The 18,510-nt window shown below is 38.8% G+C and overlaps 1 protein-coding gene across 6 annotated transcripts in view; it reads right to left on the bottom strand.

The window, feature by feature from the left end:
* Nucleotides 1-617: 617 nt before the first annotated feature.
* The window catches only part of PPARG (peroxisome proliferator activated receptor gamma), a 97,056-nt gene continuing 79,163 nt past the window's right edge, over nucleotides 618-18,510 (bottom strand). For all 6 annotated transcript variants that reach the window (XM_061618098.1, XM_061618095.1, XM_061618096.1 and 3 more), the window contains 3 exons: nucleotides 15,899-16,098; nucleotides 7,438-7,888; nucleotides 618-1,186 (listed from right to left, as the gene is read on the bottom strand). In XM_061618098.1, the coding sequence (XP_061474082.1) occupies nucleotides 939-1,186; nucleotides 7,438-7,888; nucleotides 15,899-16,098 (899 nt within the window). In that variant the 3' untranslated portion in view covers nucleotides 618-938. The remainder of the gene's footprint in view (nucleotides 1,187-7,437; nucleotides 7,889-15,898; nucleotides 16,099-18,510) is intronic.

The following is an 18,510-nucleotide window of genomic DNA, read 5'->3' as shown; positions in this document are numbered from 1 at the left end:
GATCAAAAGGCGCATGCATGCTGCTACTACCCCACAGTGGGTTTTGAGAACTCTGGAAGCAAACCTAATGCTTTCTGGTCCTGTGCAGGGTGTAGGAGGGTGTAGGAGCGGGCTGTTTTGCTTGCTTGCATGAAGTTGGCAGCAGGAATCAGCATACATTAAGATGATGATCAATCAACAAGATACATCTGAGGATAAAAGGATATAAAGTCCATGTACTTCCTGTGAGTCCTGAGCTCCTTGTTCTGTATATATGTATGTATGTATGTATAATAATAATAATAATAAAGTTAGTAAGTTTACTAGCAGTGGAACAAGATAAGGTAAATAGATAGGCCTCCTTCTAAACCTGCTAATGTCAAAAGCATGCTTGACAATCCTATAATGGGTCCCTTCCACCTTCCTTGAGTGAATTAAAAAACTGGCAAAAAGAAAAAAGAAACTGGGCCTGAGAATTCTCATTTGAACCTTCTGGGATGACACAGTGACTCCTGTTATTTTTATAACACTACATAAAATACATAGAAAAATTTCCCTAGAGATAAATAAATAAAGCAAGCAAATCTTTTTTAAAAAAAAATTGTGAAGCTGAAAATTGCACTGCACAGCTAACCAACTTCAATGATATTTTTTAATCAGACTGAAAAATCCATTCTGGTTTATAAAATAAGACATAAAAAAATTAAACTGGAAAATACTGCCAACAATTTAATGATATATATATATATATATATAGACATTTTAATATTAAAAGTAAATTGTAAATGTGTCTTTATAAACAATATGCATAAAATAGATCTATAATAGTAAAGCTCTGCCCCTCTCTCTTTAAATGCTTTTTCTTCACAGTAATTTCTTAGGTATGTAATATTTTCCCTCTGAAATAGTGCAATTTGAACAACGTACATCATGTCAATGGTTTAGAAATTCTATGCCCCTTAATATAAGTCCTTATAAATTTCTTGTAGGAGTGGATGAAGGCTCATATCTGTCTCCGTTTTCTTTATAATTTGCAACAGCTGCACATGTTCTGTTACAATCTGTCTGAGGTCTGTCATTTTCTGCAACAATTTTGCAAACAGCTGCGATGACTCTGGATGATTTAGCTTTAGCTGGAGTTCTAAAGATTGCAGCAAATTGTCTTGAATTTCTTCAATGGGCTTTACATTCAGTAATCCAGGGCGATCTAGAAGTGAACAAAACAGTTTTTTTAAAAATAGATAAACCCCCACTTGTTTGTAGAACCTTCTGCAACATTTCAGACATATTACACTGAAATATTACATTATGACTGAGGAGGAATTTTTGTAGGTTTTAATTTTCACACAAAATAATGCCCCTTGTAGAATGTAGAATCTTATGTTGAATCAGGAGATATATTTCACCTGAGGCTTGTTGCCTGCTGGGGTAGGGGGCAGTCTTCTAAATCTCAGAGCTGTGCATTCCATGAAATCAGCTCTAAAGGTCGATAATCCCAGAAGTTCTCAAAGAGTTCTGGGGACACTTCCACTAGCATTTTTTCTGGAAGCCTTTCATGTGTGGACTGGAAAATGTCTATTAAGGCAGCTGGTTGGAGTCATTTGTGAGTTACTTGGTGACATGGTTGGCACATTTCTGAATTTCTTGCCCTCCCTTGCCTGAGTGTGCTGTTACTATTTCTCCTGACTGCACTGTTAGGGCATCCCTAAAGTCCTTTCAAAACAATTAAAATTGCAAGCTATTAGGGAGACATGGCACGGGAGCCGTCAACCTCCACCTCCCTGAGAAACAGCTTATTGGCTGGAATTTCACCTGGATATGCTGATGGCACCTTCACCATTTTTTGACCCTGTACTTTGTTCCCTTCCAATTACTTTTGTAACAGCTGGCATTTGCCTTTTTCTTTTTTAATATTTTCACGTCATTTTTGCAAATGAACAAATTATCTATATTTATCTCAAAGATTTTGTATGAAATCAAAATCAAGTGTAACTCATAGAAGGGTCTACACATTGCTCAGGAATTACAGCACAGCCAATGGTTCAGTTGGCTCAGTTTAAGAAATATGACCACTTCCTATTTCCTTCCATTGTGGAGAAATGAAAAGATGTTCACATTCCTCCACACAGATTTTCACTTCTCATACGACTATTTTCCAACGAGTATTTCCAGCCATGATTAACTATCATGAATACTGTATTCAGAACATTTCCGGTTCTATCTCTATGTGTGAAAGATTATGAAGTATGTACTTCAATGATGTCGTAGCTCTTAATATTTAGAGATGTTACTTATTAGGCTTTTGAGGGGATTGTATTGCTTTAAACAGGTGGTTGCCAATCTGCCAGATTATACTGAAACATCTGGATTCTGGATATGAATCAGCAATATAAAACTCAAACAAGCATGAAGTCTATATCCTATTTCCAGGGTATTTGAATTGCTAGAGAATTCCTCATTTGTTTGGCTCACTTAAAAATAAATAAAAAGTTATTTATAAAGTAAGACCAAATGAAGGCAATTTTTATTATTTTCACCCATTGAGTGGAATCCAGTTGATGCCACTCCACTGACAGAAGACATCTGTCAGCAGAACGGGGAGGGAGGCCATTTTTGGCAATTCCTGCTGTCCACTGCACAGCACACACACACACATCCATCTGCAGGAGTATCCTGCAGGAGGGAGAAGAAATTGCCCCAAACCACCTCCTCCCCTGTTCTGCTGATGGATGCTTTCTGTCAGTAGAGTAACATCAATTGAATTCCATCCATTATTTTTTTCTGAAATCAGAAAACTTAGTTGGTATTTGAATACCTATGCTGGAACATTCAAAAAAGGAACACAGGAAGCTGCCTTATACCAGGTCAGGCTGCTGCTGACACTGACAGGTTGTAACTTGCCAGGGTTCCAGTCGGAAGTCTTTCCCAACAGCTTTAACAATGCAGTTCTCAAAATACTTTATGATAAATCAAACAGAAGTGACAAGGGATAACGTTCTAGGGCTCCTTTAAAAAGTCCATAATACCTTTATATTAAAACTACTAACAAGCCAATGTCACTAAAGTTATAAGGACACCTGAAACACTACAAATTATGGAAAGGTTGTAACAATACAGTTCCAAATTATGGGCCTGAAAAAAATGAAAACAGTTTGAGGGATGCCTTTTCTAACGCAGAAGCCTCTTTGGTTCTTCAGTCTTCTCAAAGTTAACTGTAGTTTATGTTAATCATTGACTTCTGAATTGTTCATAAGAATTATTTTACGTTCCATGCACACATGTAAAATTACTGTGTATTTCTTATCTCTAACAGCAATTGCTACTGGAAGTAATTTAGAGTAAGTATAGGCATTTGGCTGAGAACCCTTATCATAGTGCTGGTACGAATCAAGTATGACTCAGCATTTGTGTGTTTAACCATAATGAATACAGCACAAATCAGGTTTGGGGCTCAAAAATTATCCTCAGATGTACATATTAAAATATGTCTTGTATTCTTTTTTGTTAACAACCAGCATCTTGGCAAAATGACACAATTGGGATCAGAATAGGTTAAGCATACACACAGAGAGATTCTGAAGAAAACCTCTGATTTATAATTATAATCTTTAAGTCATTTGTTCTCTTAGATTTTAAAGTGGTTTGTTAATGTGTTATATTATTCAAGTGATTATTGGAATTACAACTTGAAAACAGGAATATGTGCAACTTCAGTGCTTTTCTGACAATGTTTTATTTAATGTTAGTATTTGGTTTTAAGGTTTTATTAATTGGTTTTAATTTCACTCTGCACCCCACCTGATGAACATTTTGAAATATGGTACAGAAATATTTTAGATAAATAAAAGTATTATGTAGTCAGCCACCATGGTTCAAGGCAGTTGGGAACTGACAAGCCTTCTGGTGACCTCGGAGGTCAGATAGGCACATTGGGTGGCTAGTGTGAGAGGACAGATGTCACGTGCAGGAGAGCAACTGGGGGAACGTCTCATCTGAACCAGGCCATAGGCCATGAAAAGCTACTCTGAATGTCACCATCTCTTTCCCTAAAACTTTAGAAACTTCAGAAGAAACAGAATAGATACCATATGATAGTTAAAAAGGGGGGGGGAGTTCAAAATATTTTATATTCTAGCTGAAAATATCACCTTCTCCCTCTCTCCCACCTCTTCATTCTGATAAAGATCAATTTCTTGGTTATTTTCCAGTAAACTTGTTGATATTTCAATGGGTGATGTGGGAGATTATTCATTATCTGCTGACAATGTCCCCCTGGTATCATTAGAATGGGTGATATCCAGCATTAATTAAACTGAAGGGATCTACTATGAGTATGACTTAGTTAGAAATAGTCCACTAAAATACATCTGGTAGTTAAATCAAACTTTTGTAGACATGGACTGCCTTCAAGTCGATTCCGACTTAAGGCGACTCAACGAATAGGGTTTTCATGGTAAATGGTATTCAGAGGAGGTTTACCATTGCCTTCCTCTGAGGCTGAGAGGCAGTGACTGGCCCAAGGTCACCCAGTGAGCTTCATGGTTGTGTGGGGAATCAAACCCTGGTCTCCCAGGTCCTAGTCCTACACCTTAACCACTATTATTACCTGGATATTCAAATCAGGCAGATTTTGTACAATTGGGCATCATTTTTATATATAGGAACTACGCCCCTATCTGGACAGTGACGATCTCGCCTCAGTTGTTCACGCTCTGGTAACTTCTAGATTGGACTACTGTAATGCGCTCTACGTAGGGCTGCCCTTGAAGACTGTTCGGAAACTCCAGCTAGTGCAAAATGCGGCAGCCAGGCTGTTGACGAGGACCCATCGGTCTGCGCACATAACACCTGTCCTGGCCCGCCTGCACTGGCTACCCATCTGTTTCCGAGCTCGATTCAAGGTGCTGGTTTTGACCTATAAAGCCTTATACGGTGTGGGACCGCAATACCTTGTGGAACGCCTCTCCCGCTATAAACCTACCCGTCCACTTCGTTCAGTATCTAAGGCCCTCCTCTGGGTACCAACTCATCAGGAAGCCCGGAGGATTGTTGTTAGATCTAGGGCCTTTTCTGTGGTGGCCCCCGAACACTGGAACAGCTTACCTGAGGAGATACGCCTGGCGCCTACGGTACTTTCTTTTAGGCGCCAGGTTAAGACCTGGCTATACTCCCAGGCATTTTAATGTTTAATGTTTAATGTTTTCATGTTTAACGTTGTTAGTTAACTTGCTGTTATGTGTTATTGATTTTATTATACTATTGTATTTTAATCCTATTTGTACACCGCCCAGAGAGCTATTAGCTATGGGCGGTCTAAAAATGAAACGAAATAAATAAAATAAAATAAATAAATAGGTCAGCTTCAGAGGCATTGATGACTGAAGTATGGACTATTTAGTCATTGATTGCTATGATTTATAATTACCCAAATTTGTCAAATTGACAAATACTTGATGAATGAGGCACAGATTAATTAAAAGATTTTAGCAGAATATTATACTGCTGGGAGACAAATGACTTGTGCCATATTATTTTATATAATAGAAAACAAAACATTTCTGAAGTTGTACAAATTCCAGTTTGCAGTCAAAGATTGGATACTATTAAAGCAGATAAGGGAGTTAACAGTCTGTTTCTAATTTGTAGGCTTTTTGTTAATATAAGAAAAATATCCCAAGACCACCAGTGCATATTCTAAAAGGTCCTTTTGGGCTTCAAAAATTTCAGTGCAACTATCCAAGAAATATAGTAGGTATCCCAATTGTCTTTACTCAGTTAATTCAAAGTCCTTAGGGGCCAATTTATTCCAAAATGGTCCTCACGTAAAGGCATTCTGACAGCATATGCGCTTGCTAAATGTGATCTTAATCTAATGAAAACACGTCACAGTGCTTTAAGCGAACAAGGGAGAAGTGCCAACCAATGATTAAGCCCTTTAAACCTGGCATATGTAAACCATGTAAAAGACCAAATGCAGCTGGGCAAGGGGAAAGGGAGATGGAAAGATGCATGAGGGGTTTGCTGGATGAGTTGTACTCAGCTATGCATATGACAAGCTAGTGCAAGTCAGGGGTACAACTGTGGTACTTGGAGGACTTGGAACAACTGCCTTTCCTCGGAGATAGCTGGCACTCTTTCTGGGGAAGGGTTGCAGTTCAGTTGTAGAGCGCATGTTTCCAAAGGTTCAGTCTCTGGCATATGTAGTTAAAAAGATCAGTAGCAGGTGACATGAAATGACTTCTGCTGGAGATCCCAGAGAGCCATTGCCAGGATAGGCAGTACTAAATGTTCAGATAGCTGTAAGGTGGCTTCCTGGGCTATAGCTTGTGATGGAACTGTCAGGGCTAGGCCATGGGCAGCAGTGTGAGGTGAATCAGGAGCAGTGGAACAGAACGAGTAGTCAGAACAAGAGAACAAACCAGAGGGAACAAGACTGACACCAGGACTGAAAGGCAACCAAAGGACACAGGAACAAGACCAAAGCTCAGGAAGACTTGTTGCTCAAGCCCTCTTATACTCCTTCCTGTCCAGGAGCATCCAATGGCTAGCCTTGGTGGGCATGTTCAGTACAGGGTCTGCAGATACTAAGCTGCTTAGGCATATGCTGTGACAATGCAGTTCAGTAGCTAAACACATGGGGTAGTAGCCACATACAGACCCAAAGGGTCCCAGTAAAAGCCTCAGCAACGTCGACAGGAATCCATATAAATCCTGGAAGATATAACCTCAGGAAAGGCAATTTCACATTTCATTTGCATTTAAAAGGCAGATGCTTCAGTTATTTCCCCATCCTTTTATATTCACTTCAGTGACATAAGTAAGGTGGGGGAAATTGCCCCAAGAGAGTCTGTAATACCTGGCCCGTCACTCCTTCTCATTTTCCACATCAATTGCATATCAAGCCAGATGTTGCATCATGTGTGCCACGAGGTTTTGCTCCTCCATCCACCCTACACATCCTACTACTAAAGGAAATATTCAGGTCACATCCATACCATACATTTAAAGCACATTTAATGGACATGCCTTTCCCTAGAGAATCCTGTAAACTGTAGTTTAACCCTCACAGAGCTACAATTCTCAGCACTCTTAAGAAACTACAGGTTCCAGGGTTCTTTGGGGGCAGCAGTGTGCTTGAAATGTGCTTTTAATGTATGGTGTGGAAGTTACCATAATGTGAATTGGACCTTAGAAGAGTCTACCTATCAAATATTTTTACAGTATTTGCTATCAATATCTCAAGATAGCTCATGTGTTTTATGTGGCAGTGCACCAGGACTCAGCAAATTCCGTTTTCATTTCCTGCCTGGGAATGTTAAAACAGGAAAGGTATCAAGCACCTTTCAGGCCAAAACACTTGGCTGGTATGCTGAGTTCATCTTAGTGGGTCACAACTAGTGCATTCCTGGTGCAAGTTTTATTCCAGCCCAAGGATAACTATGGCACTTTCATACTTACCTCCACTAAGAATAATGACAGCTATAAATATTGCCAAGTCACTGTCATCTAATTCCAGTGCATTGAATTTGACAGCAAACTCAAACTTGGGCTCCATAAAGTCACTAAAAGGTTTCCGGAGACTTTTCAGGAATTCCCGAGTCATGAATCCTTGTCCGTTGGAAATGAGAACACCGTCTTTATTCATCATGGAGGCAAGGAGTGTATAGATGATCTCGTGGACACCATATTTCAGGAGAGTTACTTGGTCATTCAGGTCTAGACTCACAAAACCTGGAATGCTTTTGGCAAATTCCGTGATCTCCTGAACTGCTTCCACTGAACGAAATTGGCAGCGCTGGAAAATACGGATGGCAACCTCTTTATTTTGCTCTTGCATGGACGCCAGATGTTTGCACTTGATCTGGTCCTCTCCCATCGTTAAGGAATTCATGTCATAAATGACAAAAGGCTGAGAAAGAAAAATACAATAGATTGTCAGGCTTCCTTCCTAAATAAAGTACAGTGTGCTACTGAAACTAGATACACAGAAATTGAGAAAGATTAATTATAGTTCAAGAACAGAAAGAAGTTGACAGGGAATGTGTATGTATTCTACTGACATACCTAGAGGAGTAATTTTGGGAGTTAAAAGCCTCAGAGAGCAATGAAAACGAAGAGGATTAGGATGCTTAAACCATCTGCAAGGTGAGCAAATCAGTTCATAACATTTTCCCATACTTGCAAAGAAACTAGGCTTTTTAAGGAGGGTACTAATTTTACAAATTGCTCCATGCAAACAAAGTGATTGCATTCCTCTAAACACAACCATGATTTTCTTTAAGGTAAACATTATTAAAAAAAAGAAGTAAGTAAACATGTGAAAGAAAACTAGGAACATTTTGTATTTATAATTCTGGGAACACATTATTTTATCTGACTGTTTTGATTATCCTGATAAAATAGTCGTCCTAGAAGAATTCAGTGTTCAGAATAATCATTAAAGAGACTAACACCCTTTAAAGCCTGAATATGGCAGAATCAAAGAGATATCATAGCCTAGTAACAAAACATGATAAGAAGCCGGGAAACTACTACTGACTAGACTGGAAAAATATTTCAGTTGATAATGTTTGAGAGCTGCCTCAAAATAGTTTCAATCCAAATGTAACAATTGGCAAAGTTAGAGAAATAATTCCATTTTAGTTAACAGCGCATAGATGTGGTCACTAACACTACTTAATTGTCCTAAAAGTACTTAAAATGTGTATCATGTAGAGCAGTAGTGCCCTCTGGATACATATAGCAAGCTTTTCAAGAATTAATGATAATTCTGGAAGCACTTTAGAGAACTAAAGATCGTATTTAGAAAATGAAGGAGAAATCTGTGCTTGCAGAATCGTCACTGTATCTAAAAAGCTATAGAGTCTTAGGTGAGTATATCCAGTATGTCTAGAGGAACTGAGGAATAATATTTCTCAGATCCATGAAATGTATAAATGTCAACACATGATGCCCTCCAGAAATTGTTGGACTGTAACTCTCATCATCTCTTGCCACTGGACACGGTAGCTTGATATGTGTGAAACCTGGGAAACGTTTTAGTTGGGTTTCACTAGTCTTACTGAACCCTGTAGTTCAATGCCATTATCCTGTATACATTATTTAGGAATAATTGTGGTTTTCCAACCACCACTGAAACAGAACATTTTGAGGCACCCGATCTAGGATAGCTATAATACATGATATTTGTCATCAACAAGTAAAGGACATGCATATGTAAAACTCATTAATGCCATTAAAATAACTTGAACTTCCAGTTAAATATGCTAAGGAGTAGAAGGCACAGCTGCATTGCTCATGCCACGCTAATAAACTGGACTTTCAAGTAACTGTGTTTAAAAATCAAGGAGCTTATTTGATACTTGCTTATACACAGTTATTCTCATTTGTGAACACCAGCTTGAGTTGCTGCTCTAGACAACTCAAGCAACATATAATTAATAACATCTGTTCCTATTCATTGCACTGTTATTTGGATGAAGACAGAGATACAAATGGTACAGATGTATTAAATAAATGATGATCAGTTCACATATACTGAAGCAACTAAACAGCGTAGGAGAAAATCATTTCACGATCGTCACGAAAATGTAAAATACATGTTTCAGTTCAGCAAGGAAACACTTGGGCTAGGAATACCCTGCTGCAATATCATTGTGCTGGCGTGGCAAGAAGGTACAAAGTAGTGCAAATTAGAGAAGCTGAAATGGACTCTGTAACTGTATGGCAAGTTTATTTTGCCATAGCCTGTGAGAGCAGAACATTCCACAGAAAGGTTGGTTACTTAGTAATTTTACACTGCACAAACTACTTGAGCATTACCAATCATTTACATGTGACGCAGATGTGGCCACAATTAAGAGGAGGAACATAACTCTAAATTGTGTCCATAGTAAACATTTTGATGTTTTCAGAGCACAAAGTCCATTACAGTACAAACAATAATAAAAGTTTTACTCATTATTTACTGAATGAGCATTTACTCCAAGTATAGTACTTTTAAACTAAGCTCGAAAAAGACAATTTTATAGGGGTTGTCTTTTCATTTATTGTTTTATGCTGGTAAATTCTATTCTGGTGTCTGGTTCTTCAATGTTCAGAGACAAACAATGTCACATGAGTACACCCTATATAAATGGCATGAGCAGTGCATTAGCATGATGTTCAAACATCACAAAGTCTCTTACAAGATCCAAATTGACCAGTTCAGCTTATCTTGCCACACACAAAATCACTGGGCATACCTAACGCTGAAAGCTCTTGAAAATATTGCAAACTAACTAGAATTATTAGGTGTGTATCTCATTGCACTTGGCCTCCAGCTGTCATAAAGCATACAAAGGTTTTCTGGACAGCAAATAAATAATTTTTAAGGTGGGGAAAAGGGAGGGTGTCAGCTAATTACCTAATTATACATCACAAACTGCCATGTTACTTTGATGTAAGCACCTATTTTATTTTCATAATAAATGAGTTAGCATGAAGTGGGTTTTTTTGATTACTGCAAATCAGAGAGCCAGTGTAATATAATGGGTGTTATGTTAGCACAGAATCAGGGAGACCCAGGTTCAAATCCCCACACAGCCATGAAACGCAATGGGTGATCTTAAAATAGTCACTGTCTCTCATGTTAATCATCAAAGAGTTTTTATGAGGATAAAATGGGAAAGGAAAGAAGCATGTGTGCTGTCCCGAGTCCCTTAGAAGTATGACATAAAGTGTAATAAATCTAAAATGTGACAGTCCAGAAAGCTAAAAGCAGAGTTATGGAAATAGAAAAATATGTATGAATTTAGCTGGATTTCAAGATACCTACTACTACGTCCAATTTAAATATCAGCTTTGAGTTCCTGCCCCAAGTCACTTTGTCGTAGTAACCAGGGTGCTGGATATGAGTACATGAAACTCGGGCAGAAATTTACCACCTCACTTAACCTATTTCACGGAATTAGTCTATGGATAAAATAAGATAAAGGTATGTGCTAACCTGAGCAATTGTAGCCTAATGTCCTAGAGTAAGCCAATATATTTACTTAAAATTGGCCCAAATAATTTTTAAAAGTGCATTTATTAGATTTGTTGGATTGTTGTTGCTTATAATGGTCTTCAGAATGAGCTGGATTAGACATTTTGATACATAAATCCAGCAAGAGGGGAAATCCAGCAGCTCATTCATGGCTAAGAAGTGCCAGAATGGTACAACAGTAGAAAGAAAATTGCATGAAACTAATTGACTGTTAGTGGGCAGGGAAAAATGAATTGGGACTAGACATGGACTAGGGTGGGATGGTGTGTGTGGACTATAGCGCTATGAAGAGAAAATGATTCTCACCTTGGCCATTGGAAACTGCTCCCCAGTCTCTTCTAGTCTTATAGTATTTAATTTCTGTCATTTAGTAAATACTGGCTTTATCTTTTAAACCTACATCACTGACCATATGGTCTAAAATCTCCAAAAAAAGTGCATGTCAGGCAAAATTGTGTACATTAAGAGAAATGCACACTAAACTGCTGATGAATTTGTTTTAGAAGACTTTATTTTACCCAAAAATCCATCAAACTGATGCAGAAATATAACACACTGAACTTAATCAATACACTGACTGGAAAAATGACAGAGAGAGACCAAAACGTGGCAGAATCAATGGGAGAATTAGCATGAGATTAAGTTTGAACTGTTGAAATCAACGGAACTTAGTGGTGCTTAACACTGTCTACATTATGTTCCTTGTATGCATAACAGTTTGATCTCAGTTCAATACAATCTAGTCTTAGCAGACACCAGACTGAGCGTACAATTCTCCATTGATTTTACTGTCCCATCTCAAAAATATGGTGGAAACATTTGCAAAATATTATAGAACTACAGTTTAGGTTTACTTCCAAGGATGCCAGTTTACTGTGTGGCTCTGACTGCATCATTAATTCCCAAATGTAGATTCAAAGCAATATAAAATCCAGTCACCACATGCTTGAGAATCCTGCTCAATTTCCCTGTTGTAGGATCTTTTCATTAATGTATACATTTTGACACACAATTTCCCCTAATGTATTTTTTTGTACACATTACTTGGTTGGGAAACTGCATCACAAAATTCAGAGATATGTGAATTTTGAAGCACAGTATTGAGTTTTAGTTCACATATTATTTTGGGAGGTGTGAATTAGGTATTAAAACATGAAGTGAATAGAATTTCATCCCCATCCCTAGTCAGTGGTACATAGAAAGTGCTTAACTTTGGTTGGATTGTGCCCAGTATGATGAAGGCGTAGTTATTCAGATACAATATAGATAAGGAGGAACTGCCAATCATGTTTATGGAGCCTGATTTACAAACCACTTACGTTGAAGTCTTACTGGGTTGAAAACAGAGCGTGCAATGCATGCTGTTGTCCAATACACAATAGCATAATAAAACATAATGGCTTAATAAAACATGTTTAGGACCAGGTCTGTGCATAAATTAACATATCTGACTGCAGAAAATGAAGGGAGAGAGTAATGATATCAGCAATAGTCTATATAAGGCTCAAATGTTTTATGGTATTATTATGTGAATAGTAAAGCTATAATGTTTTATAATACGCTAAAGTCGCACAGAGCAATATATACTATATGCATAAATGTTTTACATGTGCTGCAGTTGTGATTTCCTTATTCCCTTATCCTGTTGTTGTTGAAAGAGATGTTTAATATGTTGACTTTACTTTGGCCTCAGAATCATACCCTCTGTTTTTGATATCCAGGCTGTTAGTGCCACTGCTTGTGTAACCCAAAGAGCAATGCCCACACACCAGAGGGAGGTATCAGAAGACCTCAGGAAACCAAGATTTGCAGAAGTAAAAAAAAGTCTTTAGGGAAAAAATCCTAACAGTGGGGACGGGTGGGGTGGGGAGGAAGAAATAGTCCAATAATAGCTGAGTGTGTTCATTGGCCACAGAATGCTGTGGAGGTAAACAGAAAACTGTGTGGGAAGAAGGAATCAAATGGAGTGATGGGAATCATGAAGATCAGAATGCCACACTTCAACAATTTGTTGCAGACCCAACTTGTCTCAAATCTATAAACTGGATTCTGTACTATTACATTAATATCTGCGGAGATTGTAATCTCTGGTTTAAGCACAGAATCACTGCCTATCTGTAAAGTTTTTCTTAAACTCCCATACTTTTTTATTTGATAAAGATTAAATATGGCCTTATGCGTCTCTTTTGTATTACTTTTACGTCTCAGCAGCAAGGCATCTGTCCAATGCTACCAAAGGAATTTGGAGTAAAGTGGCAAAATTCAGGTTCAGTCTTTTCATATGTGAGCCATAAACTGCTTTAAAATTTGCCTTGTACTGTTTATGTAAATGTATGTAAGTGGTTTTAGCTTCATATGTAAAGGTGCTTTGGAGCTGTTTCATGTACTTGGACACAAGCACCCAAGCCAGAGCTTGGAAAAGTTACTTTTTTGAACTACAACTCCCATCAGCCCCAGCCAGCATGGCCACTGGATTGGGTTGATGGGAGTTGTAGTTCAAAAAAGTAACTTTTCCAAGCTCTGCAAGGACAAAATACAAACATAATACATCAGGCATGAAAGACCCATGTGTGGAAAACTCCCAGATTTTCTGATTAAAACATTTGCAAAGTGGTGGTGCAATCCTTTTCTCATCACCAATTGTGAGCATTTTGAAAGGAAATGCTACAATTTATCCATATATGTGCCTATTCAATGGCGTCAAGATTTGGTAGGCCTCCTAATCTGGAAGATAACAGAAAATACTCTTCGGCTGCATCTGATCTCCTTGGATACGCTGAGTAAAGTGAAAACAGGAGCACTGGTAGGGTGTGGTCACTCTGTTGGTCTTGGGACCCTGGTAAATACCCAACCTTGCCACTCGCTGGAACTGACCCTGCTCTGGTATGTGCATCCAAATACAGAATGTCTTGTGAATGTTGAGGCAGCCTAATACTTTTATTTGTTGGGTATGTTAAATATATATTGTCACTATTTTATTATTATTTTAAGTGTATGCTAATTACATATTGTATTTATTTATTTATCATCATAATCATCATTATTAACAGAGGCAGAATGGGGTGATAATAAGGGTCAAGGATTTAGTAATCATAATAAAGTGAACTCTAAGATGGTAGCCAAGAGGATCCCAGATTCTGGAGATCACTGGAGAAATCAGGTTTTATGACACATTTTATCATTAGTCATAGTAAGGATTTGTTAGCTCTTATCGATACTTTCACAAGCTCATTGGTAGTGACCGATAGCATGAAATTACTTCCTCTGGTCACATACAGCCACTTAAATATATAATCACATTAAACACAATTCATCACAAACCCAAGGCTTACTCATAATTCCTAAATAACAGATAAATACAACTTCCCACACAGAACAGTTTTTGAAACCTGATGAATCCCAGTTCATTTGATTTAATGCAACAGTTCTTTGTGAACAAAGTACTTGAAGCATATACAAAGAGAGCTTTCTTGCCAGCAAGAGCTTTTCTATACATTAGGCCTGCAGCCCAGTTAAATATATTTTAAATCAATCTATCATATGTGTTTTAATTGCTTCATTGATTGTATTAGTCGATGTTGCATGAATTCCTACATGGGTTGGATCAATGCTTCTTAAGCAAGAAGCACACTTCCTTTGATTTTAGATGATGCACATATGAAGGGCAGTGGCCATCATCTTAGAAAAGGTGTTTCTCCTGTGTGTGAGAGATGGGAGAATGCATCTAGTTTAAAGACAGTGTTTGACATCTGCAGTTTTATAAGCACTTCGACTGAAAACTAACAGATTGAATCAAGAGTTCCATGAGAAGAATTTCATTAATGGAATGGGGTGCTCGACGGCTCTTTCCCCACACAGCCCTGAAAATCCCTGAAAACATGACCCTACTCTGGAGGGTTGGGGGATCCTCCAGAATTGTGTGGAAGTGGAGTGGGGGGAACTGTACAGGGACATTTGAAAAAAATTGCCTCCCCTTCAAAAATCGCCTTCTGTTCATGGATGCTCTGCTGGATCCAAGTCCCTCATGTTCATGGAAGAGTTCTTCCATGCAGGAAGAACTCCAGTGAACAGAAGGGCACCTTTGGATACAACCCACTAATTTTAAAAGCAAATATTGAGCTGATTAATCAGGGACAGCTTTTAGGTGATCAACCTAACTGTTTAATCAATTACATATTGCAGGCCTAATTTTCATGGTGGGTGAAGCTCCACATGCCCCAAAGGTTGTGCTCATTTTGAAGTCAAGCGTGAAGCCCATGCATGCAGGAGCTCTGTGTGCCCATCGGAACCAACACAGTGCCGCAGATCACAAATAGAGAGGTCCATCAAAAGATTTGCTCAGTAAATAGAACTTCCTCTCTTGTAAGAAAAAATGAGCTGATTCAAGGCATATCATTTGAATAAAAAATAATGATTACATTTTAGTATAAAATCTGCCGAGGCTGGCAGCAGTACCAGCATAAATGACAAGAAATAAAAGCCAGAAGTTGCAACTGCGTAAGCTTGAATCTTGCATACACAGTGTCTGATGGTCAGGATGTTTGAAATGGGTATTACAGCTTCTTCTCTAACAGATACCCCTGTTGGATTAATGCGGGAGATAACCTATGGGAAAAGGGGTGACAGAACAGGAAGAAGTGGGGCTCAGCCAGTCCAGAAAGGTTATGCTGACCTTCACATTCTTGTACTGCATTCAAATATTTTATTAGGTTATTTCAAATAATGTTTACTTATCCTATCTAAAAACATTTCCTGTGTTTCATGGCTTGAAATATGTAATTGCCAAATGCAGGAGGTTTTTAAAAAAAATAAAAATAAAAACATAAAATACTGATCTGTTAGTATGGTAAATCATTTGCTTGAGGAAGAGAATAGGAAGCAGAGAGAACTAACTGATTTGTCTGTTGTCTTTCCTGTCAAGATTGCCCTCGCCTTGGCTTTGGTCAGTGGGAAGGACTTTATGTATGAATCATACAAGAGCTTGGCAAGGGCTCGCAGATCAGCAGACTCAGGGTTGAGCTGGTCGATATCACTTGAAATCTCCGCCAACAACTTCTCCTTCTCAGCTTGTGGCATTCGCCCAAACCTGATAGCTGAAGGGGAGGAGAAAAAGAAAAATGTTACAACAGGAATAAACTGCACCCAACATGCAGTTGTAATACTCTTTGTACAGGCAGTTCTAATCATCTGTTCATTGTCTTTTACAGCTCTACAATATGGATTTTTTATGGCGAAAGTGCATTAAGAAGAATGGAAGCACAATGATCAGCCCATAAAAAGTGCAGGCAGCAATAGACTGTAAGGAACAGCTCAGGAGAACACCTGGGTTCGGCAGCATGGGTTTTCATGTGTGCAACAAAGGTGGGTAGTTAGTTATAAGGAAAACTCAGAGATATTTTCTTCACTCTGCTGGAACCCAGAACAGAGGGGCTCCAATTCTTTCAAGGGGCAGTTTCCTGCCCTCTCCACTAAATGGATTTGGACTAAAATAAAAATTTAAAAAGTCTGTGAAGTAGATGGAGGCAGGAAACTTGGGAAAGCTGATACCTTTTCACACAGGCCAACAGAGTGATTCTTTCTATATGGTTCATGTTGGTTAAATGATGAGCGTACCTGAATTAGGAGAACGCTATTCACTGGAGTTGTGGGAACCTCTTTTGGCAGGGATCACATGTGCACAGAGCACATCTCTGTCTCATTTCAGAACTGCCATGCAGTCAGCATGGCATCAGGTCAGAAATGTGGTTCAGAAGATGCCAAGCTTTAATTCTAGCTCTCAATATTTATGTACATGAGTTCAAGCAACAACCCAGTATCGTGCAGAGACTGAGCAATGTAATACAGTGTCCAGAAACTTGTCTATTAATATTTGCACTACTGCATAAATCAGAGCCAGGGATGGTGCAAGACACGCCTTTTCGTTCTGTCATGTCTGCTGCTCCCCCCTCCCACTGCTGGATTAGTGGTGGAAGCACAGGCATTTCTCTGCTGCCTCTTTCATCACCACCTCCCTGCTTTAATGCCTTGCTCCGTGGAAAGGCCACAGGGGTCCTTCTTCAGTGACCAGGAGAGTGCCTGCTCCACTGCCACAGCTGGCTACAGCAAAGAAAGGCTGTTTAAACTTAGGGGGAATGTATCTACATTGTTTTTCCTAAGTTTAAATAGCCTTTCTCCATGATGGGAAACCACGACAGTGGATAGGCACTCTCCTAGCCACTACGGCCTTTGCTCAAAGCGAAACTCTGAGGCAAGTAAGTAGCAGATGGACAGTGGAGACATTTGCTCCACTGGGTAGATGGGTGAGCGGGTGGCTGGTGTTGCTGGCACGTCATGATTAGACCAGCACATATAAAATATCAATACATACATTTCTATAAAAAATTTAAATCACTCTGAATCTTAAGAGGACAACATCTAGTCTCTGAAAATAAAGGAGGGAAAGTGCAGGGGGGATGAGTTGTAGCCAGATTGTGGTAGCGTATTAGATGAGTCATTTGACAAATGCAGCACCCACCATTATCTCCCTACACACTGCACAACCACTTGGCACACTGTTTCCAAGTCAATAAAGTTGGGGCATTTATTTTGGGATTTCTGGTTCTTTCCCATATGCGAGTACATGACACACCCTTGGTTACTTCATACTGTTAGTTCAGAAGAAGCGTTTTCCTCACACCTGGGAAATGGTCTCTGACAGCCCAAAACACAAGGAAATCATTGTGCAGCTGATTGCTCAATTGACGGAAATTGGCTTTATGGCTATAAAATGGACACTGATTTACTTCCAGATTTCCAGCACACTTACCTTTCAGTGAATCCTATTGCCAAGAGGGAATACCCACCCCTACCCCACCGCCATCTCAGTTTGGCTACTTTTGGGGTCAATTCTTCATGCCATCAGAACGGAATGGGACCTTCTGTAGTAGCTCCACAGGAAGCAGAGGACCATTTAGTCAAGTGTACATTTCTGAATTTGTGAAGCCAATAACCTGTTTCTCACAAACACATTTTTTGAGCAATCAGAAAGATGATTGTACATGTGGACATCACCAAATGCTCAATATAGGAATCAAATTGATTATATAATTGGAAGCAGAAGATGGAGAAGTTCCATACTTTCTGAAAACAAGACCAGGAGCAGACTGTGGTCCAGATCATAAACTGGTCATATCGAAATTCAGAGTAAAGCTAAAAAGAAGAACAAAGCAATAATAATGCCAAAATACAATTTAAATAACATCCCAGAAGAATATAAAGATCAAATAAGGAACCAATTTGAGGCTTTAAACTTAATTGAGAGAGAACCAGAAGAACTATGGACTGAAGTCCAAGACATTATCAGGGAAGAATGCAAAAAGACAATACCTCTAGTTAAAAAGAGAGAAAGTCCTCAATGGATGACTGAAGAAACTCTTAAAATGGTTAAAGAGAGAAGGACAGCAAAAGGAGATAGAAACACTGTCAGAACCCTAAATGCAACAATACAGAGACTAGTAGTTGGAACA

Source organism: Rhineura floridana, chromosome 3 (assembly GCF_030035675.1).
Source record: "Rhineura floridana isolate rRhiFlo1 chromosome 3, rRhiFlo1.hap2, whole genome shotgun sequence".
Lineage (NCBI taxonomy): Eukaryota > Metazoa > Chordata > Lepidosauria > Squamata > Rhineuridae > Rhineura > Rhineura floridana.
Note: the sequence above shows the minus strand (reverse complement) of the source record. Positions and strands in the feature narration are given on the sequence as shown.